The sequence below is a fragment of the Drosophila mauritiana genome, chromosome 2L, assembly GCF_004382145.1.
Source record: "Drosophila mauritiana strain mau12 chromosome 2L, ASM438214v1, whole genome shotgun sequence".
NCBI lineage: Eukaryota > Metazoa > Arthropoda > Insecta > Diptera > Drosophilidae > Drosophila > Drosophila mauritiana.
The window spans coordinates 6,065,536-6,085,139 of record NC_046667.1 but is presented as its reverse complement, the minus strand read 5'-3'; the positions used below and the strand labels follow the sequence as shown (position 1 = coordinate 6,085,139).

The window sequence follows — 19,604 nt, the reverse complement described above, 5'->3', positions numbered from 1 at the left end:
GTGGTTCGGGCCAGACGTTGCCTGGATATTTCTTGTTATGTGGTGGGCATAGTCCTCCAAAGTGGGGACCTGGACTCGCCTGTGGGTCATGCGATTCGGGGGCGACTTTGAGGGCTTTCGCGGAACATGCATATAATGCGGTAAGTCAAGTCTAATGGAAATTATGGAATTTTGGGGGAGGTTGAACATGGCAGTTAAATAAACAAAACTTGGAGTGAAGTAAATGGTTTCCTTGAGCTAAAAACTTTTACGTTATGCTAGAAAACAAGTGGTATGCATTAGATGTACAGACACTTTAGCTATTTAAAGTGGCTGCGAATCGCAGATCATGCCAGGCCTTATAAGCCATCTGGAACTCGAGCATCTGGACACTCCGCATGCCGCATGCCACGAGTGTCCACAAGCCAATCGTGCGAACACTTAAGCCGCTTTTGCTCCTCTAATTGCAAACAGGCTGCCCCTCGCGTTTGCGGAATGATAAATTAGCGCTGACACTAAAACGCTGTTAGCCCCTCCGCACTATCATTGCTCATGTGTCGAGCTCTTATCGCCTCCACTCGGATTGGGATTCCCCCCTCCCGCGACTGTACTCACCTTCCCATGGACAACCGACGATCTCGGCGCGCAGACAGACGGTTCTATCGTACTGGCCATACGGATAGATGCGGATCTTCGAGGCGAAGATGATCGGCTGCAGGGCATTCTCCACCTCGCTGTATGTGTTGATATTGCCGGGCAGAATCTGTGAAGGATAGATGGGGGATGGGATTAGCTGGAGGTTATGCTTCACTTGGCTTCACAGTGGACACCTACCTCCTTGCCCTGGATGTTCTTCCAGCGCTGCCACTTGTCGAAACCCGGTCGCCAGTACTCCAGGACATAGGCCTCGGTGTACTCCTGGCCCTGACCCTTTCCAAATCTACCCTGCGTGCGGATTGCCGTGATGACGTGCGTCTGCAGCAGATCCACCTGCAGGTACTCCTTCAACGCATTCGACACCATGTGCTTGGGGCACCAGGCTCCTCCGTTATTATCGGTTTTCAGTCTGGAAAAAGGGGGATGCAGATGAAGGCACAAGTTTATTAATCAGACTCTCTCTACAGTAGCCGCGAAAACCAGTTGCTGGCGTGATGGTGGGGGTTGGGCATATGGGGGGGGGGGATTTTTTTAAATTAATTGACATTAAGCGTTCGGCACCACATGGAGCCATCCCCCCCCTCCCCAAACACCCCCTCAACCAAGCCCGGCAAACGAAACGCTGCCCCAATCGCAACCACTGGCGTTTGTGGTGCGTCGTCTGGCAGCTCGTCTCGTTCGTTAAGCTGTTTGCGGTTTTAGACACAGCAGGATGTTGTCTGTGTAATTAAGGATTAATTTAACCTATTCCCGGACGGACAAACTTTAAGCAATTTTCAGCCCCTCTGCCAAAGCCGTCGATACGTTAACCACTACTACCTCGCCACTCGGTTTATATTTCAATTAAGTTTTACATGCTTGATTGCATTTCGGCTGCCTTAATGCCCGGCCATTACTCATGGGCCAGCTACCAGGCATAGGCATGGGCATAGGCCTAGACCCAGTCAAGTCAAGTGACTCGGAGTAGTCGTACTCCTGGCCTCCTGTCCTCGTTGGCTTCGTGGCAAATTGCTTCATTTGGCCGCTCGAACCGGCGGCTGCCAGCGGGCTATTGGAATTGAATTCGATTGCGATGTTTATTTGCCGGCCAACTGGGATTTTAAGTGCATGCTGCGGACTGTGGACTGCGGACTGGGGAATCTCTAAAAAATGTACATGCTCCGCCCCAGCCTTTGGCGAATGGCCATTAGTGGAGCGCTTCCGCGTGCATTGAGACATCGTTTAGTTGGATTCGCACGGAATAGCCATGCAAATGATGCACTAAGAAGCCTTCTTGCCAAATTCTCTGGCTGGAGAGGCGCTGGCAAATTGTAATTATATTACAGCCACAGTTGAGCAGAGAGGTCAATTTAATCTTCATAAAATAAGGTTTTCCGCCGCGTCCTTCTTCGGTGTCCAAGTGCCCCCCAAATGGCAGGCAGGAAGGAAAAAAGAGTGGAGAGCGAAGCGAACAAACATCATTTAAAATGTTAATATCCGCAGTTATGTGCCTTTCAACTTGACTTTAATTATTGTTATTGCCAGAGTTAACAATCTGCGCCACCGTCGTCGACTGCTCATTCCGAGCGCTGATGGACTGGCTAACTGCCTGTGCGGACTCCAAGCGGAGGACTCCGACATCTAATCGCTGGGGCTTCGGTTCGGCTTGGGATTTTTTTCCTTCTCATCGCCGTAATATGTAAAAGGTTGTAAACGTAATGGCCGCCTGGCGGTGGTGGACGATGGGCGCGGTAATGAAAATCAAACAGCGCCAACTGTCATTAAACTAATCTCCGTAATTCAATAGCCCCAGACGGGGACCACAAACCGTCATCGCAGCCAGCGCGCAGCAGTCATCTCATGGCCTCCCGAGGACCCCGATCCCCGATCCCCGCCAGCAATTTCTCGTAAGTGCATGTCGAGACCCCACCAGCCAGCCCCATTCCCGAAATGAATTACGTCGAGTTCCTTTCGAGCACATCTTTTCGAGCTAGTTAGTCTAGTTAGGTAAGTGCACGGCAGCCGCAAATTATAATGCTGCCTGCACTTTTGAACTTTACTGGTTGACTCTGTGGAACTTTCGGCTAAGCAAATTGCAGTTCGCCTGATTGGGCATGCCGGGGAAATTGTAAGTTAGTTGGCGGGCAAGGAGATCGAAAGACAAAAGAGAAAGTTGCTGACTGCGAGGAGGAGGAGGAGTTGGGGGGTCCAAAGTGTTTTCTAGCACTGAATAGTTGCGCCACCGAAGGGAAATTAGTGTAAGGTGAATTGGGCAAAAGTTCTGCAACTTCAACTGGAGCACTCTTTAATTGGAGCTCCAAGGAGCTGCGCAGCTCCGCAGCTCAGCAACTCCGCTTCACGCTTAATAAATACATACATATATCTTCGTGCAGCACTTAGCCTGCTAAGGAATCGCAATCTGACATCGTCTGTCAATCGGATCCACTTGGCGGTCCCACGGACAGCCGACTACTACCAATGCCCCACGAATTCCGAGATCTTCCCCCCACCGCGCTCAGGTGATTCGGTTGGCATTGCCATCGACGACGACCCCCTTTGGCTGTGGAGTCTGCCCGCATGGCAAACTTATCGGTGCCCAGTCCGATCTCAACTTTCGGTGCCCGTCCTCTGCTCAAATGCTCCTTAGTACAAATTCCGGTTAATCTGGCACTGAATGAAGAACAAAAAAATATAAAAAAAGAGGCGAACACAGCCAAATATATTTTGTTTATCTCCGACGTGCTCAACACGCGTTGTCTTTGTGGTTATATTTTAGTACCGCCATAAAGGGGTAATGTTAATGATGCCTTTGTGGTGGTGCTGGTGTGTAGTGTGTGGTGCCTTGGTTGTCAGTCAGCCCTGCTCCGGAGTGTTTTTTAAGTGCATGTCTATAAAGGCGGACGGACGACAGACGGGAGGCACTAAAAGAAGGGCTAAGAATGGATCTTCACCTTCGCTCACTGTTCGTCCAATGTCTGTTTGCATTGATTTCTGGCCATAATTCATGCGGTAATTGACATGTTTATGGCCACGAGTGTGTGCCGGCCCACTCCGCCAAGATATTCCATACTAATTACACGACAAGTCAAGCCCATCCGATGGTGTCATCAATCACGACTCTGGTCAGCGCAATTGCGAAACTTCCGCTTCAATCTGCGTCCCGCATCGTCTTACTTGGAAACTTCCTGCCCAGGCCATAGACCAAACCCGTTTCAATGGCCCTTCTGTTTCGGAGGCGACAATAAAATGTAAACAAAGCTGAAAAATTGAAATTAAACCAAACTCTTCGATGGAAAACCTATCCAATCCTCAAACTCGCTTGAACTTTGATCGCTCGGCGAGGGAAAACGAGTTTGTGCATTTCAGAAATTGCATTTAATTAGCTGGGCAAAGGGCTAAACAGCCTTTCTTCGGATATCGACTGCAGAGTCGCATCCATTAAACGCTGGCATATTCATGAAAAGATTTCCCATCGCCGGATGGGATGATCTTTCATGGCGCTAGTCGAACATCAAATATTATCTCTCGTTTTATCGGCAGATATGCAAAACTGGCGCTGGTATTTATTGAAGTTCGATTTCGGTCGCTTTGTATCTGGACTTTTGGTATTTTGATGGGGAAACTGTTTGTGTCATAATATAAATTTCGTTGAACATTTGAACAGCCGCTTGAGCGGCGGACAAAGTTTTCTATTTTATTGACTCTGCCTTATCGCCTAACGAAGTTGTCTATAAAATTAGCAATTAAATGGACACGCAGGGCAGCGGCATCGCAGATAAGCCCCCACTTTTTCCATCTGGGGGTTAAATGGTTAATGAGCCGGGAGCTGTGGCACAGGCAGGGTTCCAATCGTAAACGTAATATAAAGCCTTGTAATCTCAAAAACCTGATCGCAGACGATATCGATGATGAGTCTTTAAAGGCTAATACTTTGCTGCTGAGAAATTATCCAAGGAGTAAGCGTAAAACCCGTTCTTATGCCCCACAGCTACGATTCTTTCATCCCATCCCCAGGTAATTTTCCTTTAACCTGCAGCTTTGGGCTAAACTCCTCCATCAGTTTGGGCCAACTTACCTTGCATGCTGAGGTCCAACGAAGCCCATGTCATGAGCTGAGCTCGCTGTGATTTGAGCATCTGTTATGAGTAACGACTCCATGCCCAGGGGCACGTTGCACGTGGCTGGAAATGAGAGGAAATCGTATTTTTAACATTAATTAATGACGACGTAAGTATTTAAATATAGAGCCCGTGAATTGTGGTCTGCGCAATGCCATCGAATATATCAAAAAGCCTCAAGTGTGTCAGTTTGAGTTTGAAGATGCTTTTAAATGCCCATGTCTGACGCATATCGTCTCAAAGAATATCTCATTTTGAGTCAACCAAACACTTAATCATTGCCAAAGTCAACTCTGGACTGGCAGAACGTCAACTACCTTACTTAATTTATAGCCCACCAATTGCATTTGCTCTGGGCGCAGACTCCTCTCCCTCCCCCATTCATTTGCCTTTTGATATGGAGGGAGTCACGAGATCCGCCTGCCCACCAAACGAATCCTGCCTCTGACAGTCGCCCGCTGACATTTTCGACAGAATCAACACTGATTTGACATGACTTTTGTTGCCCGGGCCCAGCGGGCTCACCACGGACCAATCCCAGTCCCAATCCCACTTTTGATCTCCTCCAGAGCAAGGTTGCGTGCATTCGTTTAGAAGTTTATAAATAATCACACGGCGAGAAGTCAGCCAACCAATTCAAAGTGAGCTCTGTGAAGTTACTATATGTACATATATGTACATCCATCTACACTGAAGTGTAAATGAATCTTATTTTTAGGTCTTTTGACTGTCTAAGTTAATTGCAGCTCTGTGGGACAATATTATTTGCCATTTTATATTCAGAACTCATATGAATACTGCACATAGTGTGTGGTAGGTGGATGGTATATGGTCTCCAAGTGTTCCCATCTCTGCGAAAAGTTAGCTTCCAGTGCATTCACACTTGATTGGGTTTGATAGCCGGCTACGCAAATGAAGAGCGAAGTGCTCTGATGCTGGGATGCTCGGCTGCCTGGATGGCATGGGCCAGGTTGGGTCAAAAGCCAGATCTCACACCCCGACTCTCGATCCGACATGCACTGCATATTGCAAGTGCATTCACTTGGAAAATTGTTGCATGTTTTGCTAACTCAACTCGCTTCGATGTGTCTAGCCCCAACAACAACAACAACAACAACAGGAACAACAACCTTCGGCAGAGTGCTCCTTTGGCATGTGTTTGCTTTTCTGGCGGGGATTGGGGGGCATAAGTGCAAATACTGCTAGGGCAGCCAACGGAGGCAGTCGAGTTCTGGAACCCGAAATGAACATGTTTATAGATTTGTATTTATGTATTTGGCTTGCTTGATTAACTATAAATATTATGGCAGAAAGATTTCATTTTCGTTTCTGGATTGGCGGGTGGCGGGGTATATTGTGGCAGCTGATGTTGCAAGTTGAATGTCTTCAATGTATGTGGTGGTATGTGGCTGTCATAGCACGAAACTTTCGGGCTTATTTTCCTACTATTCGATTCACAATTTCCCTCTTCCGGCATAATTATTGTAATGAAGTTCCGTTCGGAAATCAATGAGGCAGCTCCTTCCAGGCCACTGCTTTTACCCAGCCGCCCCAGGCATTTGGGGACAACTTTTCACTGGCCATCGCCTCTCGTCTGAGTGGCACGGAGTTTATGATCCGCCGACATGCGATGGCCATTGAAATGGGACGTAATCCTATGGCTTCATTAAAGCAGACTCCCATACCATACCACATCCTATCATACCATACCAAAAGCATGCCTTAAATGCGGCATAAAAATGTCAATATGCCTATTAATGAGCCGGAGTTGGAGCTGTAGCCCAGCCAGATGCCCCACAGCCATGTGGGCCCGTTGGAGAGCCTGCAGCGGCGCTTGCGGATGCTGCAGCATGTCCAGTTGAGGACTCCCCGCGGAGCAGTCATCTGGCTTGGCAGAAAAACCCCAACTGCGTCGCCTGTCGCGAAATGACGGGCCGTAACAAAAATGCTTTCAATGTCAATTAAATAAATAAATACAGCCAGGCCACGCAAGAGGGCGACCCTTCAGCCATCTTCTGGTCATCTTGGGCGCAGCGTCGCCATTTATCTGGGCATCTTGACATATTCGTGGGGTTATACCTTCTGACTTCTTGACTCGCCTGCTGCTAAATCAATTCAACTGGAGCCGGTACTCACCGATATCAAATGCCATCGTCGTCGGTGCGTTGAGCATTAAGCAGCCGCTGGCGATCACCAGCGTCCAGAGGCACAGCGTCCAGCGGGGGGCGCGGCATGGAGGGCGGGAAGCGGCGGCTGTGGGCGTGGTCGTGGGTGGTGAGCGGGTGGGGTGGGAAAGGCACTGGCGGGAGAACATGCTGATGTTGCTGGAGGAGGTCGCTTCACTGGGCGACGTGTGCTTCATAGCGACGAGTGATTCTAGAGTGGCAGTGAGATCTGGAATGAAGAAAACACAACAAATATTTAGTTAGATACAAACAGAAAAATTAAATATTAAAGTGATGAACTGGCATGACAATAGAGGTTAGATCATTTAAACGAATGGGATTGGCTACAATTGGGTTAAGGGTTATCAGCCCAACCATCAAGTTGGAGATTGGAAAGAGATTGGGATTTAAGTTAATAATCTAACTCAATTGAATGTCTTCTCATATGTGAATATTTCGGGCAAACTTATATCTAGTAATTTTCATTGTTTGCTTCAATCTGACTTCATTTCTCTCCGTGTACCTTGTTCTCACTTTGGTTAGTTATCGCATCGTTCTGCTTTAACTGTGCCCGATTCGGAAACTTAATTGCCGCCAGAAAAGCCAAAAGCCTGCCAAATCTGCAACAGCCTGTAGTCATCCTCTGCGTTGACTTTTTCCCTGCTCGACTTGGGGCGGCTTGAATGGATGCAAAGTGAATGTGCGTGACGAGTCAGGGAGGCAGTCAAAAGGGGATGGAGCTGGGGATATGCGGAAAATGGGGAAAATGCGGGGAGCCGGGGGCCGGATGACTTTGTGCTTTTCATTAAACATTATTTCGCAACATTTTCTGCCGGGGCAGACATATGAGCAGTGCCATAGAAAGCGGCCACAGCAAACAGACTGCCCGTCACCCTCCGGCCGGTTATCCATTCACCGACGTCGACGAGCAAGCCAGTTTTCGCTTTAATTTAACGCCGGTTGGTCGAGGAAAAGCGGGACACAAGCGCATTTTCAGGCAGAAGCTCCCGGAAAACTTATTTAGCTTATGCAAAGCGTGCGGTGCGACAGAGTTGGCCAAAAGGGCCAAAGGGTGGAAAAGGGCCTAGCACAGAGATAATGAACATGCCGCCCGGCCAGTCAGTCACCCGGCAAAGGGACATTCTTGGCCCACTGTTTGTGTTTAGTTTGCAAATTTCTTTTGATGTCTTTTAATTTTAATGGGCTCGGCTTTAGATGAGGTGACGGCAATCCTAAGTAAAACTCATTAGCAGCAGAAAAAAAAGAAGGAAATGTGGGCCCAGAACCGGAAGCTAGACCCTGCGGAATACCTTCGATCCGACCAGGATTCATGGCCATGTCGTCGATGGTGCTGCATAGGTTGTCCTTCTGCTGATTCCGATCTAATAAATGCGCACATCCAGCTTGTCTTGTGTTCTCCTAGCAAAGGTAACCCTATCTGCCCGGCAGGCATGCAAAAACCTTCCACGTCATGGGGCAATTTGTCACGCAGCTGATGCTGCTTGATAGCAAGATACATCCTATACCGCCCCCCAACACACACACACATACGCATGTATGTGGCTCTGGTCGATAACTCAGTGCTTAATTGCTCATCTTTCAACGTCCAGGCCCAGTTCCCTGTGGTCGGTCCGGCAACAAATTGGAAAAATTCTCGAGGAGCAGAGAATGCCTGAGAAATGCTGGCTGTCGCAGCAGCAACTTGCTGCAGATGCACGATGTAGGTTAAATTAATAGTGACACTCGCCGCTGCACCTGGCGGTGCTTTGATACTGGCGCAGTCGACATCCACTGGCGAATATTTCATAAATTGAAATGTACAGTTAGTTAATTACACTCTCAATTGGCTCGAAAAGAGTGGCATTAGCCAGACTCCATGGCCACAATTTCCACCGCTTGTCGCAGTGTGATTTATCGCCTATTGAAGAGCGAAGATCCAGTCATGATCAGCTACGTATCTTACAGATACGTATCATATCTGTGCCAGAATGATATTCGAGTTCGGTCCAACGCTCAATTATACAAAACCATCCATCAAAAGGGCCTGCATTTGAAATGTCAACAGATTTCTAAAACAACTTTCCGTGGGAGCCTGGAAACGTAAAAACAAATTGCTGGCCGAGCGCTAAAATTTAAACATCAAACTGTTCGCTGGGCGGACTTCCTGATTAACTCGAAAGGGCGAGCCCGAAACAGGGGAAATCTACTAAAAATTCAGCGAATTACACAAATACCATAAACCAATTGATTAATTGATGAAGCACAGTTTTCATGGAAAAGAATCTGGAGCGAACATCAGACGTACTCGAACGTACAGATACATATACATATTTGTATCTGTTGTAGTTGTAGGCCACATGGCCCGTCGCAATTTGCATAAATCGAAACACAAAAGCGAGTTTACTGCGCTGGAAATCGGGAGCAAGAGATATTTATCTTGCTCTGCCCGCGACGCTCCGAGTGTTTGAATAAGTGTCAAATTAAATTGATCAATTAAGCAATTGACGTGCTGGAGCGAAAAAGGCAAGGAAAATGCGCCAGCCAGATTTTGCTGAAACTGGTAGTGGGTGGTGGGGCTGTGGGGTTGTGGGGTTGGGTGGCTTCGAGTTGTTCAAGGCAACTGCTGCACACACAACAAGTGACGCAAATTGTGCAGGATGGGTCGAGATGGGCGGTAAATGGGGCTGCACTGGGGTTCGCTAGTTGGGCGTTGGGCGTTGGGAGTTTGCCGTTGAAGCACACTCTGGCTGGCTGGTGACAATTTCTGTCAATTCAGCGACGCTAATCAAGCCAGAGACAGCACAGCATTAAAATGGGGTGTTTAGTAGTGGGTTGTGGGGGGAGAGTAACCCGTAGCCCACTCCAGAACTAGACAAATTGGCTGGCGCTGGGCGGTAGCTTAGAGCCAAAGACATGCGGGCCAGTTCCGCATCCCAGCAGACGGCAGGCAGCCAACGTCATATAATCCATCAGCTCGGCAGACAGTTGTTGCAACCGAGGCAGCAGTGGCAGCAGTGGCATCACTGACAGCAAAGACGACTCGAGCTCCCCTCACTTGTAATCAAATCAAATGACATTGCAGACATGGAAGGCAGAGTCGGAGTAGCAGCAGTAGTAGCTTTGTGGGAGCCCGAACGGAAGGCAGCTGTCTCACCAGGGACGGGAAGTACAACAAAATGCAACTCGTTGCCAGCCAACACTTTTGTTGATTTAATAATAAATGGAACCTACGATTCGGTTGCGTAGAATGCCCTTTCCAAAGACCTTAAAGACCTTAAAGCGACGAGGGAACGAACAATGGCAGTGGGGACCATGAAGAATCACCGGATTGAAAGTTCCCCACCTTCGATGGCAATTTGCATAGCATTCGCAAAGCAAAGACAGTTGACAACTTTTTTATTTGCTGCTGTCTGGCAAGGAAGTGTGCCCTCCCTGCGTGACGTATTTGTCTATTATTGTGACAGGCTCGAAGGACCAAAAAAGCGCTCTCGACGTTGCCAGACGTTTGAAGGGCCGTCGAAAAGTCATGGCGGGGCGTTGCGCCGTATCGGTAGCACTTTAAGCCCGTTTCTATTGATTTTCGACGGCAAACGGCCCAGTTCATTAAAGTCACATCAGGGGCGGATGTACATAGCAGCCACTCGCCGCCCACAAACCTCAAATAGACACGGCTACAACTGCTGGAGCAACAAACAAACGGGGCAGCCCACAAATCAACGCCTAACCGCAGGGGCGTCGGACAAAAAAGGGGGAGGGTGCCAGAAAATGGGGGCTGGGGTGGACCGAAAAAACGAGACGCCGCCATTTTGTCTGTCCCCGTCGGGGCGGGCATTAAATATGCAAAAAGCAACATGCGAAAAAAGTGTTGCATACTTTTAGTTGCTGCGTCAAACCGCAAAAAGGCAGCAGAGCAGAGCAAAGCAGCGCGGAGCGAAAGCGAAAAGAGGAGCTCCCAACAGGAAGCCGGAAAAATAAATAGAGGAAGCAGCATGAGAGAGAGAGAGAAAGGCTGTCCCTGCTCCTGCATCGTCCTTTCTGCCTTTCTTCCGTTTCTCGCCGCCTCGCTTTGCTCTCCTCCTTCGCGAGCCATTCATTAGCATAGACACAGAGAAGCAATATTGAATTTCTATGCCTGTATGAGTGTGTGCGGATGGGGCTCGATAAGAGGGCGTGGGCGGATGAGGCGCAAGGGGCGCAGGGGGCGTGTGAGGTCGCAAGGTTGCGAAAAAATGTTTCACGCTTTGCTGAGCCGAGGAAATCACAGCGAGGCAGTGGAGCGTGCGAAGGGAAAGGCTGCCTGCGGGGCGGAGGGCGTTTGGGAATGGGTCCTGACAGGCTCAAGCAGCGCCTTGGGATCAAATTAGTCGAGTTTTTGAAAAAAAAAAACGAAAAAAAAGTGCGGCAAATTCTAGACTTTATGCATGATAAGTGGCGGGTAAAGTGCTCGAGAAGGGATTGCAGCACGGGGGCAGTCAAAACGCTGGAAATATGAGTGGATAAGGCTGAAGGCCCAGATGGGGCCGACCGACAGTCGTCACATGTCAGTTAGACAAACAGGAAGTTTGAAACGAGGAAGCGCAAGGATATTGGCAGCAGTTAACCGGAGAAGGGGCTTCACAGGATGGGTGGCAGAATGGGTGGAAGCAACGAAACTTGCAACTCATAGAGGAGGAGAACTGAAACAAGAAGAACTGAAAAGTCCAGGAGTGTTGGGGTTAAGGTAAGCCCCGGTTGAATGGATACAATCAGGGAGCATCGTACTCTAGAGGATCCCGGCCACAAAGAAGACTTAACTTTTATACTTATTAATATTTCAGGGAAATGACAGGAGTTGACAATCCTAAAGAAGCAGTAACCACTTAGATATATTAATTTTTAATGCTAATCTAAAGCGTGGGAGAGCGGAAAAGATATCAGCAAGGATAACAGTTGAAACAAGGCGAAATAGAATATTTGTTAAAGGGGAGTTATCATAAACAATGTCGTTTTTAGTTATTAACAGAGTGTGCATCAAACTATATGTGTAGGCACTTAAACTCCATACATACATTTTCAGTACTCTTCGCCGGATAAATTTCCCGACTAGATCATGTAGATACACTCTTATCTGGTAATATGCGCCTTTCACAACTCCTAACGGCATCAAAGGCATTCCCAGGGTGTGGAGGGCATCAAAGCGGATCTCCTGTCTGGCTGCCTCGTTCCTGCAATCCATCCAAAACCATACACACCAACCCCCGCCAGCCGCCGGACTACTCAGGTCTGTCAATTGAAGGAGCTGGTTCAACCGAAACTTCGCCGGTCGCTCCGCACAGAGCACATCCTGTTACCCGCTTTGTCTGCGGTTTGTCATCATCCACATTGTCATCGTCGAGTGAATCGTGTGTGGGCCCGCTGCCTGTGAGGGAATTTTTATGAATTATAAGCCGGGCTTCTCGACAAAAACCCAAACGGCGAAATATGTAAAAATGCTTTTTTGAAAACATTTTCGGAGGAGAAGGATGACAGCGACAGGCAGCGACATTGACAATGAGGCGGTAGTAAGTGGCTGCCAGGCGCTCGCAGCAACAAAGCGCTGATTGACAGGAAGGCACATCCAGCAGGAGGAGGAGCAGGAGGACTGGCGGGACGAAATGCCATCACACAGATGGAACCAGAACGGGTGCAGGCCGCCGGAGCTGGAGATGGGGGGTGAGACTGAGGCAGTCGTTAGGCCGGTCAACGGAGCGTATCCAGGACATGTGGGCTGGAGGCCTGAGACCAGAGCTCTATCGATTTTCTGAATTATTTTCTGGCCCCGCAAAGGGTTCGATGTGGAATCGCGCGCGCCCCCGGTTTTCGGGTTCAGTGTGCAAATGCAGCTGCGACTCCGGCGGGCCAACCGGCCATTCCCATCTTTAACCTTTGTCTCTCGGCCATGGTGGCAGCCAGACAAATTAGTGACGCATGATTAAGTTTTACTAGGCGCACAGTAAGTGATAACAACAACAGAGCGTTTTGCGTGGTGGTGGCCTCCATCCAACGCATCCGATACATCCAGGTGTTCCGTTCAGAGGATGTGCTCATCATCAGCTATATGATCGAGTGGTAAAAAGGTCGCAACAACTAATTGCAGATACTCATATTTGGTCTAATCACAGGGCTACTGGCTACTGGCTGTTTGCTTTGTAATAAACCACAATTAGCTTGCCGACCGCAGCCCGAAACTCAAGTTGGTCCGTTGGCTGCGGACTTGGCTTATTGAAATCATGCATGTACGGTGAGTTGGCCATGTGCATACGAGTACGAACAGAAATTGTGTCACAGCCGTTCCGTTTGACCAGACGGAGCTAGCGGTTCTTTAATGGCACCCGGAACAGGGCGGCGAGTTGAAAAACAAACGTTTGGGGTTCGCCTGCGGGTTTTGCGGTTGTTAAGCCGACTGCCGCTTGTTTGGGCTGCTGTTTGGCCCATTGACGGAAAAGCTTTATTGGCCTGGTCCTAAGCATATCTTAAACAAGGAAATGCACATTAAACGAATGAGTCGCCCAGCCAAAATGGGCTACTAATGAACAGCGGAGCAGTGGGGAGGTATGTGGCTATATTTCACAAAGATACGAGATACACTTTTACTATCAATGCCTACTTTCTTTGTATATTGAATTCAAAATGTATCGAGTTCATAACTCACGATTTGTATTCTTAATGGCATTTTTTTTGTGTCCAAACCAATTCGCTACCCTCGAAAAGGGAAAATCAATTAGTTTTTTATTCCCATGATGGGTTTCTTTAAGCTCCATTACATCTGGAGTAACCAAAGTTTGCTCTTATCCCTCGGTTGCCATGCCTTTCCCATGCCGAACCCTTCCGCTGCAGCGAGCAACAACATTTGGCTCTTAACACAGTAAACCTGGCTGTGCTCTAATTAAGCAAACATGTTGCCCATTTATTAGCAACCCTCGTAGTTTTGCCCCCAACCCCTTAATGACAAGGTTTACTTTGAACATTGTCGACACCTGACGTGTGGCCCTCGATGGAATGAATTCTCCTGGGAAGCGGACCGGACCCATAGATGGCACAGGGTTGATCTGTCCTGCAGACCGGGAAAACGGTGTCTACAAAACGGGAACACACCCAGCATTTGGTATCAGAACGTGTTGACTGCCAAGACAAGAATTACGTTGCATGTATGACACAGCTTTGTCAGCGATTACAGGAGTGGACACTTACAAATGATTCCATTTGCGATGCATATGTTGGCTCGATTTGTGTATTTGGCAACTTAGAGCCTAATTACCGAGCCAAATCATTTGTATCTGAGCTGAGACATCCCGCATTTCGGTGGTTCGGTGGTTCTGTGGGTTGGGCTGCCTTGCGTTTTTCTTTTTTTTGTTTTGAAGTGGAAATAGGGCTGGGTCCAAGGCAGGGCTAATGACGCTACATTGTCTTGTGATGCGTATAATGTTTGGATGGATCCATGTCCGCAATCGACGATGTGTATGTTCGAGATGAGCAAACGGCAGCGACTTGCTTCAGTGCCTCCGACAAATCGACGGGGAGACACAGGCCTCTCATAATGCATATAAGACTGCCCTATTCAGCGATCACACACATGCGGGAATTCGTCGTCAAGTTGATGAGCGGCGATTCATTTCCCCCGCGCATCAGAGGGCCAATTCAGTATTTCAAACACACATTTCATATGCAGCGATCGCCGTTTTGCGCAGTGAACTGTAACCGAAACTTAATTAGCTCGACGAAATCCTCGCCGTAGAAGGCACATCTAGGGGGGCACACCCGGTGCCATTTGCATAACATATAGGAGTCGGAGGAGAATGTGTTCAGAAGGGGCCCAGATAAGGGTCACCACTATCGAAAGGAAGCCAAGCAGGAAATCTTAATGGATGTGTGGTCCGACTTGAGGAAAAGGGTTCACTCGTGAGTTTTGGTTCTTCGGAAAGGGAAAGTGTGAGAACGCTATCTGGATCGAAGATACTGGGTTGAGAACCACAGAGGGCAACTTTGATCCAGCCACAATCTATCGTCCATTCCCAGCAATTACCATTAAATTCCATTAAATTTCTTTCCATCAGCCTTCCTCCTTGCTGTCCACTCGCCAAACTCCTGACAGCTTGAAATATTCGAGATACTTTAACGCACTCAACTTTTTCTGAACTAATTAAGCGCCGCAGCAGAGCAAAAACCCAAAAAGGAAACGAAACTGCTGAAAACCTCAAGTTGAGGTCTCTGAGCTTCCAAGACAAAACAACAAATGTGGCAAGCACACAACAGATTTTAAGGGAATGGAGCTGGCGCCAAGTCATTTCATTTGAAATCATTTCATTGGAAATTCTCAGCTGCGGATGCGGATATTTATGGGCACTTTGAGCTGCCGAAACACTCAACGTTTTTTTCTCACAAGTACTAGACAACGGCGGCAGTAATTATTTTACAAGTTAACACAAGAACGCCAGTGTATAAAAACTAAAAAAAAAACCAGCACTGGCCATAAAAACCCAGCCAAACGAAACTAACAAACAAAAATGCGGAGTGGCAGCCACGAATTAGTGCTCCTGGCGGCATTTATACCTGCAATCGAAGAAAATGTGGCACCTGTGCGCCGTCTTGGCATCTGTGCCTCCAGTCTTCCCCCGTATCTGTATCTGTGTACTTGTATCTGTATCTCACGGAATGGTGGCAATGTCTTTTGTGCGCCGCCTTCGGTTGGCGAGCCAAACAAATAAACTTGCGGCCAAGTTATGACAGTCGAGGGCCGCAGGAAACATTATTCTTAGTTAGATGCTAATTAATTAGGGGACGCGGAGGAGTTGGAGTCTCCGCCAGCAATTCGGTGGCAGCCATGTGGGCAGCGACACGATCTCGTCGAACCAGCGGCAAAAAAAAGCCCGAAATGCACACGAGAATGACACTTCTTGGGTATAAATTTTGTTGACTGTTGTTGTGTTCGCCAGCCCCTGGGGGATGCGATGTGTACGGAATGAGGTTAAATGGAAGTTGAATTCGGTGGAGAAGACACTAATATAAATTGCCGCACGTCGCCGGAATTTTGCTTATTTAAAAAAGAAATATACCCTGGCATTTCAATTCAAACTTAAATAGTTCAAAAGCGACAAGCTGGCTGATATATTGCCATCGGATTTAATGGTCAAATTAGACATTTTATTAATTATTTCTGACATTGCATGAATGGGCTGTGTTTAGATTTTAATGAAAACAAAGTTTAATCAATGCTGTTTAAATGGATCCTTATTAAAATTGCAGAAGAGCATGGTAAATATTGTTGCCCCATTTCCATCGTAATCCCAGCTGACAAAAGAAAATATTTTCGCCCCGCAAAAATTGAGATACACATTTTCATTTCGTTGGTAGATGGTTGCAGGTGAATGAAAGAGATGTGTGTTTATGTACAAAATAAATTCATAATAATTCCCATGAATTCCCAAGCTGCACACTTTGTATATTTATAAATATAGTTTTATGCACCTTTTTTAATGCCGCAAACATATTTCACATTTTATTAAACACAGTTTTAATAAATAGCGTACGTATTTTTCGAATTCAGTGGCAATGAAATAAAACTAGCGATTATTGCATTTCATAATTTCATTGCTAATTAATTTTATCACTTTGCTGTCTTACTATTTTAGTTAGATTTTAATAAAAAATTGAATACAACCTGTTAATGCTATGTGGATTTATCTACGAACATCGCTGCTTTGAAATCTTTCACGCACATCGAATTATGGATTTTAGGCGCAGTTTAAAGCAGAATGGGCAAATCTGCGGCAAATCTGTTGTTCATTGGAGGCCTACTCAAACGTCTCATTACCATAATATAGCCAACTCGATGCCGCCTGGGCCCACCAACTTTTTCTACAATGGCAATAAAGAGTTCCCCTCGCAATCGACCACGAAAAGTTTTTTCAGCAGTATTATGATAATGATTGCGCCCCAAACGGCGCTTGGGGCAGATTGAGGGACTCGCCCGCCTGCTGCCAACTTGTTTACACAAATTTTAATTGGTGTAATTATGATTTTTACACGAAATTAATTATGCATGCGCGATTGCGGCTGCATCTTCGCAGCTCGCGGTAATCGCTACCCATCGGATGCTCAATCTCAATCTTAAATTTCTAAACCATCCCAAGTGAGCAAGAAAAATAACTCGAGTTATTTACAAAAGCTGATGATTGTGGGGGGGAAAAAGCGAAAGCGAGGTCTCTGGAACTTTAATTGCCAAACATACTTCCACTTAATTACCCCGCAGAACAGCGGGAAAATTATGAAATCCAGGGGCCTCATTGCGTGTCTAGCGGAGTGTGAAGTTGCCAAAGACTCGAGGTTGAGGTTGTGCTGGGGAATATCTAGATACATAACTGCATCTGCGTGATAAGCATCTGTGTGCAACAGCCGTCGGAGGCACAAAGTGTTCGGAGAAAGATCTTTCTTTGGGAGATAAGGGCCGTATCTCAGCGTTTTACGACCTGCCGCCGCTTTTCTTCTTCGCCTCTTATTTATAAAATACAGCAGGTTAGTTTGATTAGCCCCAGATGTTGACAGCTTGGCTCTTTCTTAATTTGTGTTTAATTAATGAGGCAAGGGGACAGCCACCGTAAGAAATGGGGAGAACGGGTTGGAAATGATATCTTTTGATCTCTGGAATGCGCCTTCATGAGATACATTTGATTGGGCAAATATTCTTCTGGTTTCTTTTCGGATAAATGAATTATTTAGTTGGTAATTGACATAAACTTGTTTCTGTCGCACTAATTGATTGTTTGCGACTCAATATTTATTTATGCATTGCGAAGTCTCTATGGGGAAATCCTGTTTATTAACATGATTGGTTTAAGCATTGAGCACTGATTGTTTTCAAGTTAGGCCTTTCTTCACTCCAAACTCACCTAAATATTCCAAGAGTTTTGAATTAGCCTTTGCGTTGACTTAAGGTGTAGTATATTGATTGTATTCCGTTTGCACTTTAGTTTGTAGCAAAAAACAACGATTTCTCTACTAAAATTTCAAGCACTGTTGTTCACTGGGGCAGCAAAAGATACTCTATCTGCTGGTTTGTTTCGATATGTTTGAGCACTGCGTGGGCATTTTCTCAGGTAGCACATTTCACACACTTTGCCGCACGCTGCTGGCGGCCGCAGGTGCACAATTGCCGCATCTTGGGTGCCACTTGCACCGTATCTTATTCGTAACCAATTCGTATCTCTGCACTCGCGCTGCGCGGATTGCGTATCCGTATCTGTCGGATCTCGTGGCGATTGGCTGCCAGCCGATTAAGCCTGAGATGGGTAACTGCGTTGATTCGCGACCGCGTTGCCAGTGGCCAAGGCGTTCTGTTCTTCTTGTCACGAGCGCTGGATTGAGACTGGGGGCACAAACTGAGACTGAGACGGCGGACTGCGACGGCGACTGCGACTCTTGTAACGCGCGGCACGAAGGTCGACGAGCGATTGAATCCGATTGAATGTAACGTGCAGCGCACCACTCCGTTGCATGTAAGTGTGGATGCTAAGAGAGCGAGCGCTTCTCTTTTGTGGACTCTGTTCGCTCGTCGGTGGAACTGTTTACGAAGTTTGTGTGCGGAGAGCGCTGTAAAGGACCTGCAAGGATTTATATTATCAAATTAACATTTAAATCATAATTTGGAGTTGTTTCTATACATTGTTTCCTCAAAACTTATAATTTAAGCTCAAGTATAGTTTATATTGCATATGCTGAGCTAAAAACAAAGTTTTTCAACTCTCTGTAAAATTCTCCACAATGGAGTTGAATTTACCTGCCCAGGCCCTGGCACTTCACCTGTGCGCTGTGAAAAGCACCCAGCAACTCCAAATCCAATAGAGTTCTTCCGCTCTCTTCCGGCTCGTATAAGAGATTTCCGTCTGCGGCGAATGTGGAACAAAACAAGAGCGAATTCGAACCGTTGATTTGTTTTCACCCTCCCCGACTTTTCCTTTCGCTCGCTTTTCCCGGCGAATCCGCCTTGCAGTCCAAATTGGAAATGGCGGACCGCCGCCAATCGCGGACTCTGATGAATTTCCAATGATTGACGCCGGCATTAAGCCGAAATCGCACATACAACTTGTCATTATTTCCAGCAGAGAAATACGATCTTGCCACATTGGTGCACCATATCATATGGACATGTTTGATTTACGAACTCTACGATTTTCGTTGGGTATGGGGATTTATAGCTGCGCACTTGTAGATTGTATCGCAGAGGTTGTGGGTTGATTGATTGGTAGCACCAGTTGATCCGTCCCTTTGTTCTTCGCCACTTTCGAATGTTTGACTCGGTGACACAATTTCGAGGGGCCCACAACGAATTCCTCGAGTGGATCGCCGCTAATCAACTGATATCGCTCCGGGCCAGATCGCCTATCGAAAAGCGAACAGCGTTTGGAAAGGTGTTATCTGGAAACCGTAACCAATTTGTATCATATATGGCTGTTTATGAAAGCAGTACTTCGTCTGTTTTCCTACTTTTAAATAAAACATGTTTCTTGTCTGCTATTTTATGATTAATCAAAAATATGTACATATATTCAGCAAGACAGGACAAATCCTGCAAATCAAGCATTCATTCTTGTAGTCAATTTAACTTTGTAAGTAATTTTATTCGATAAACTCTTTGCATGTTCCTATCAATTGTCCATTTGTCACATCCGAGTGTGCAAACAAACAGCAGACA

At 47.0% G+C, this 19,604-nt stretch overlaps 1 protein-coding gene across 1 annotated transcript in view; it reads right to left on the bottom strand.

Annotated features, from left to right (window-relative positions):
• LOC117138088 overlaps positions 1-18,373 on the bottom strand; it is a 29,115-nt gene extending 10,742 nt beyond the window's left edge. The window contains exons 1-5 of the mRNA XM_033299941.1: positions 17,803-18,373; positions 6,870-7,127; positions 4,691-4,796; positions 814-1,045; positions 595-742 (exon numbers count right to left, since the gene is read on the bottom strand). Coding sequence (XP_033155832.1) covers positions 595-742; positions 814-1,045; positions 4,691-4,796; positions 6,870-7,095 — 712 coding nt within the window. The 5' untranslated portion in view covers positions 7,096-7,127; positions 17,803-18,373. The remainder of the gene's footprint in view (positions 1-594; positions 743-813; positions 1,046-4,690; positions 4,797-6,869; positions 7,128-17,802) is intronic.
• Between the last annotated feature and the right edge of the window lie 1,231 nt (positions 18,374-19,604).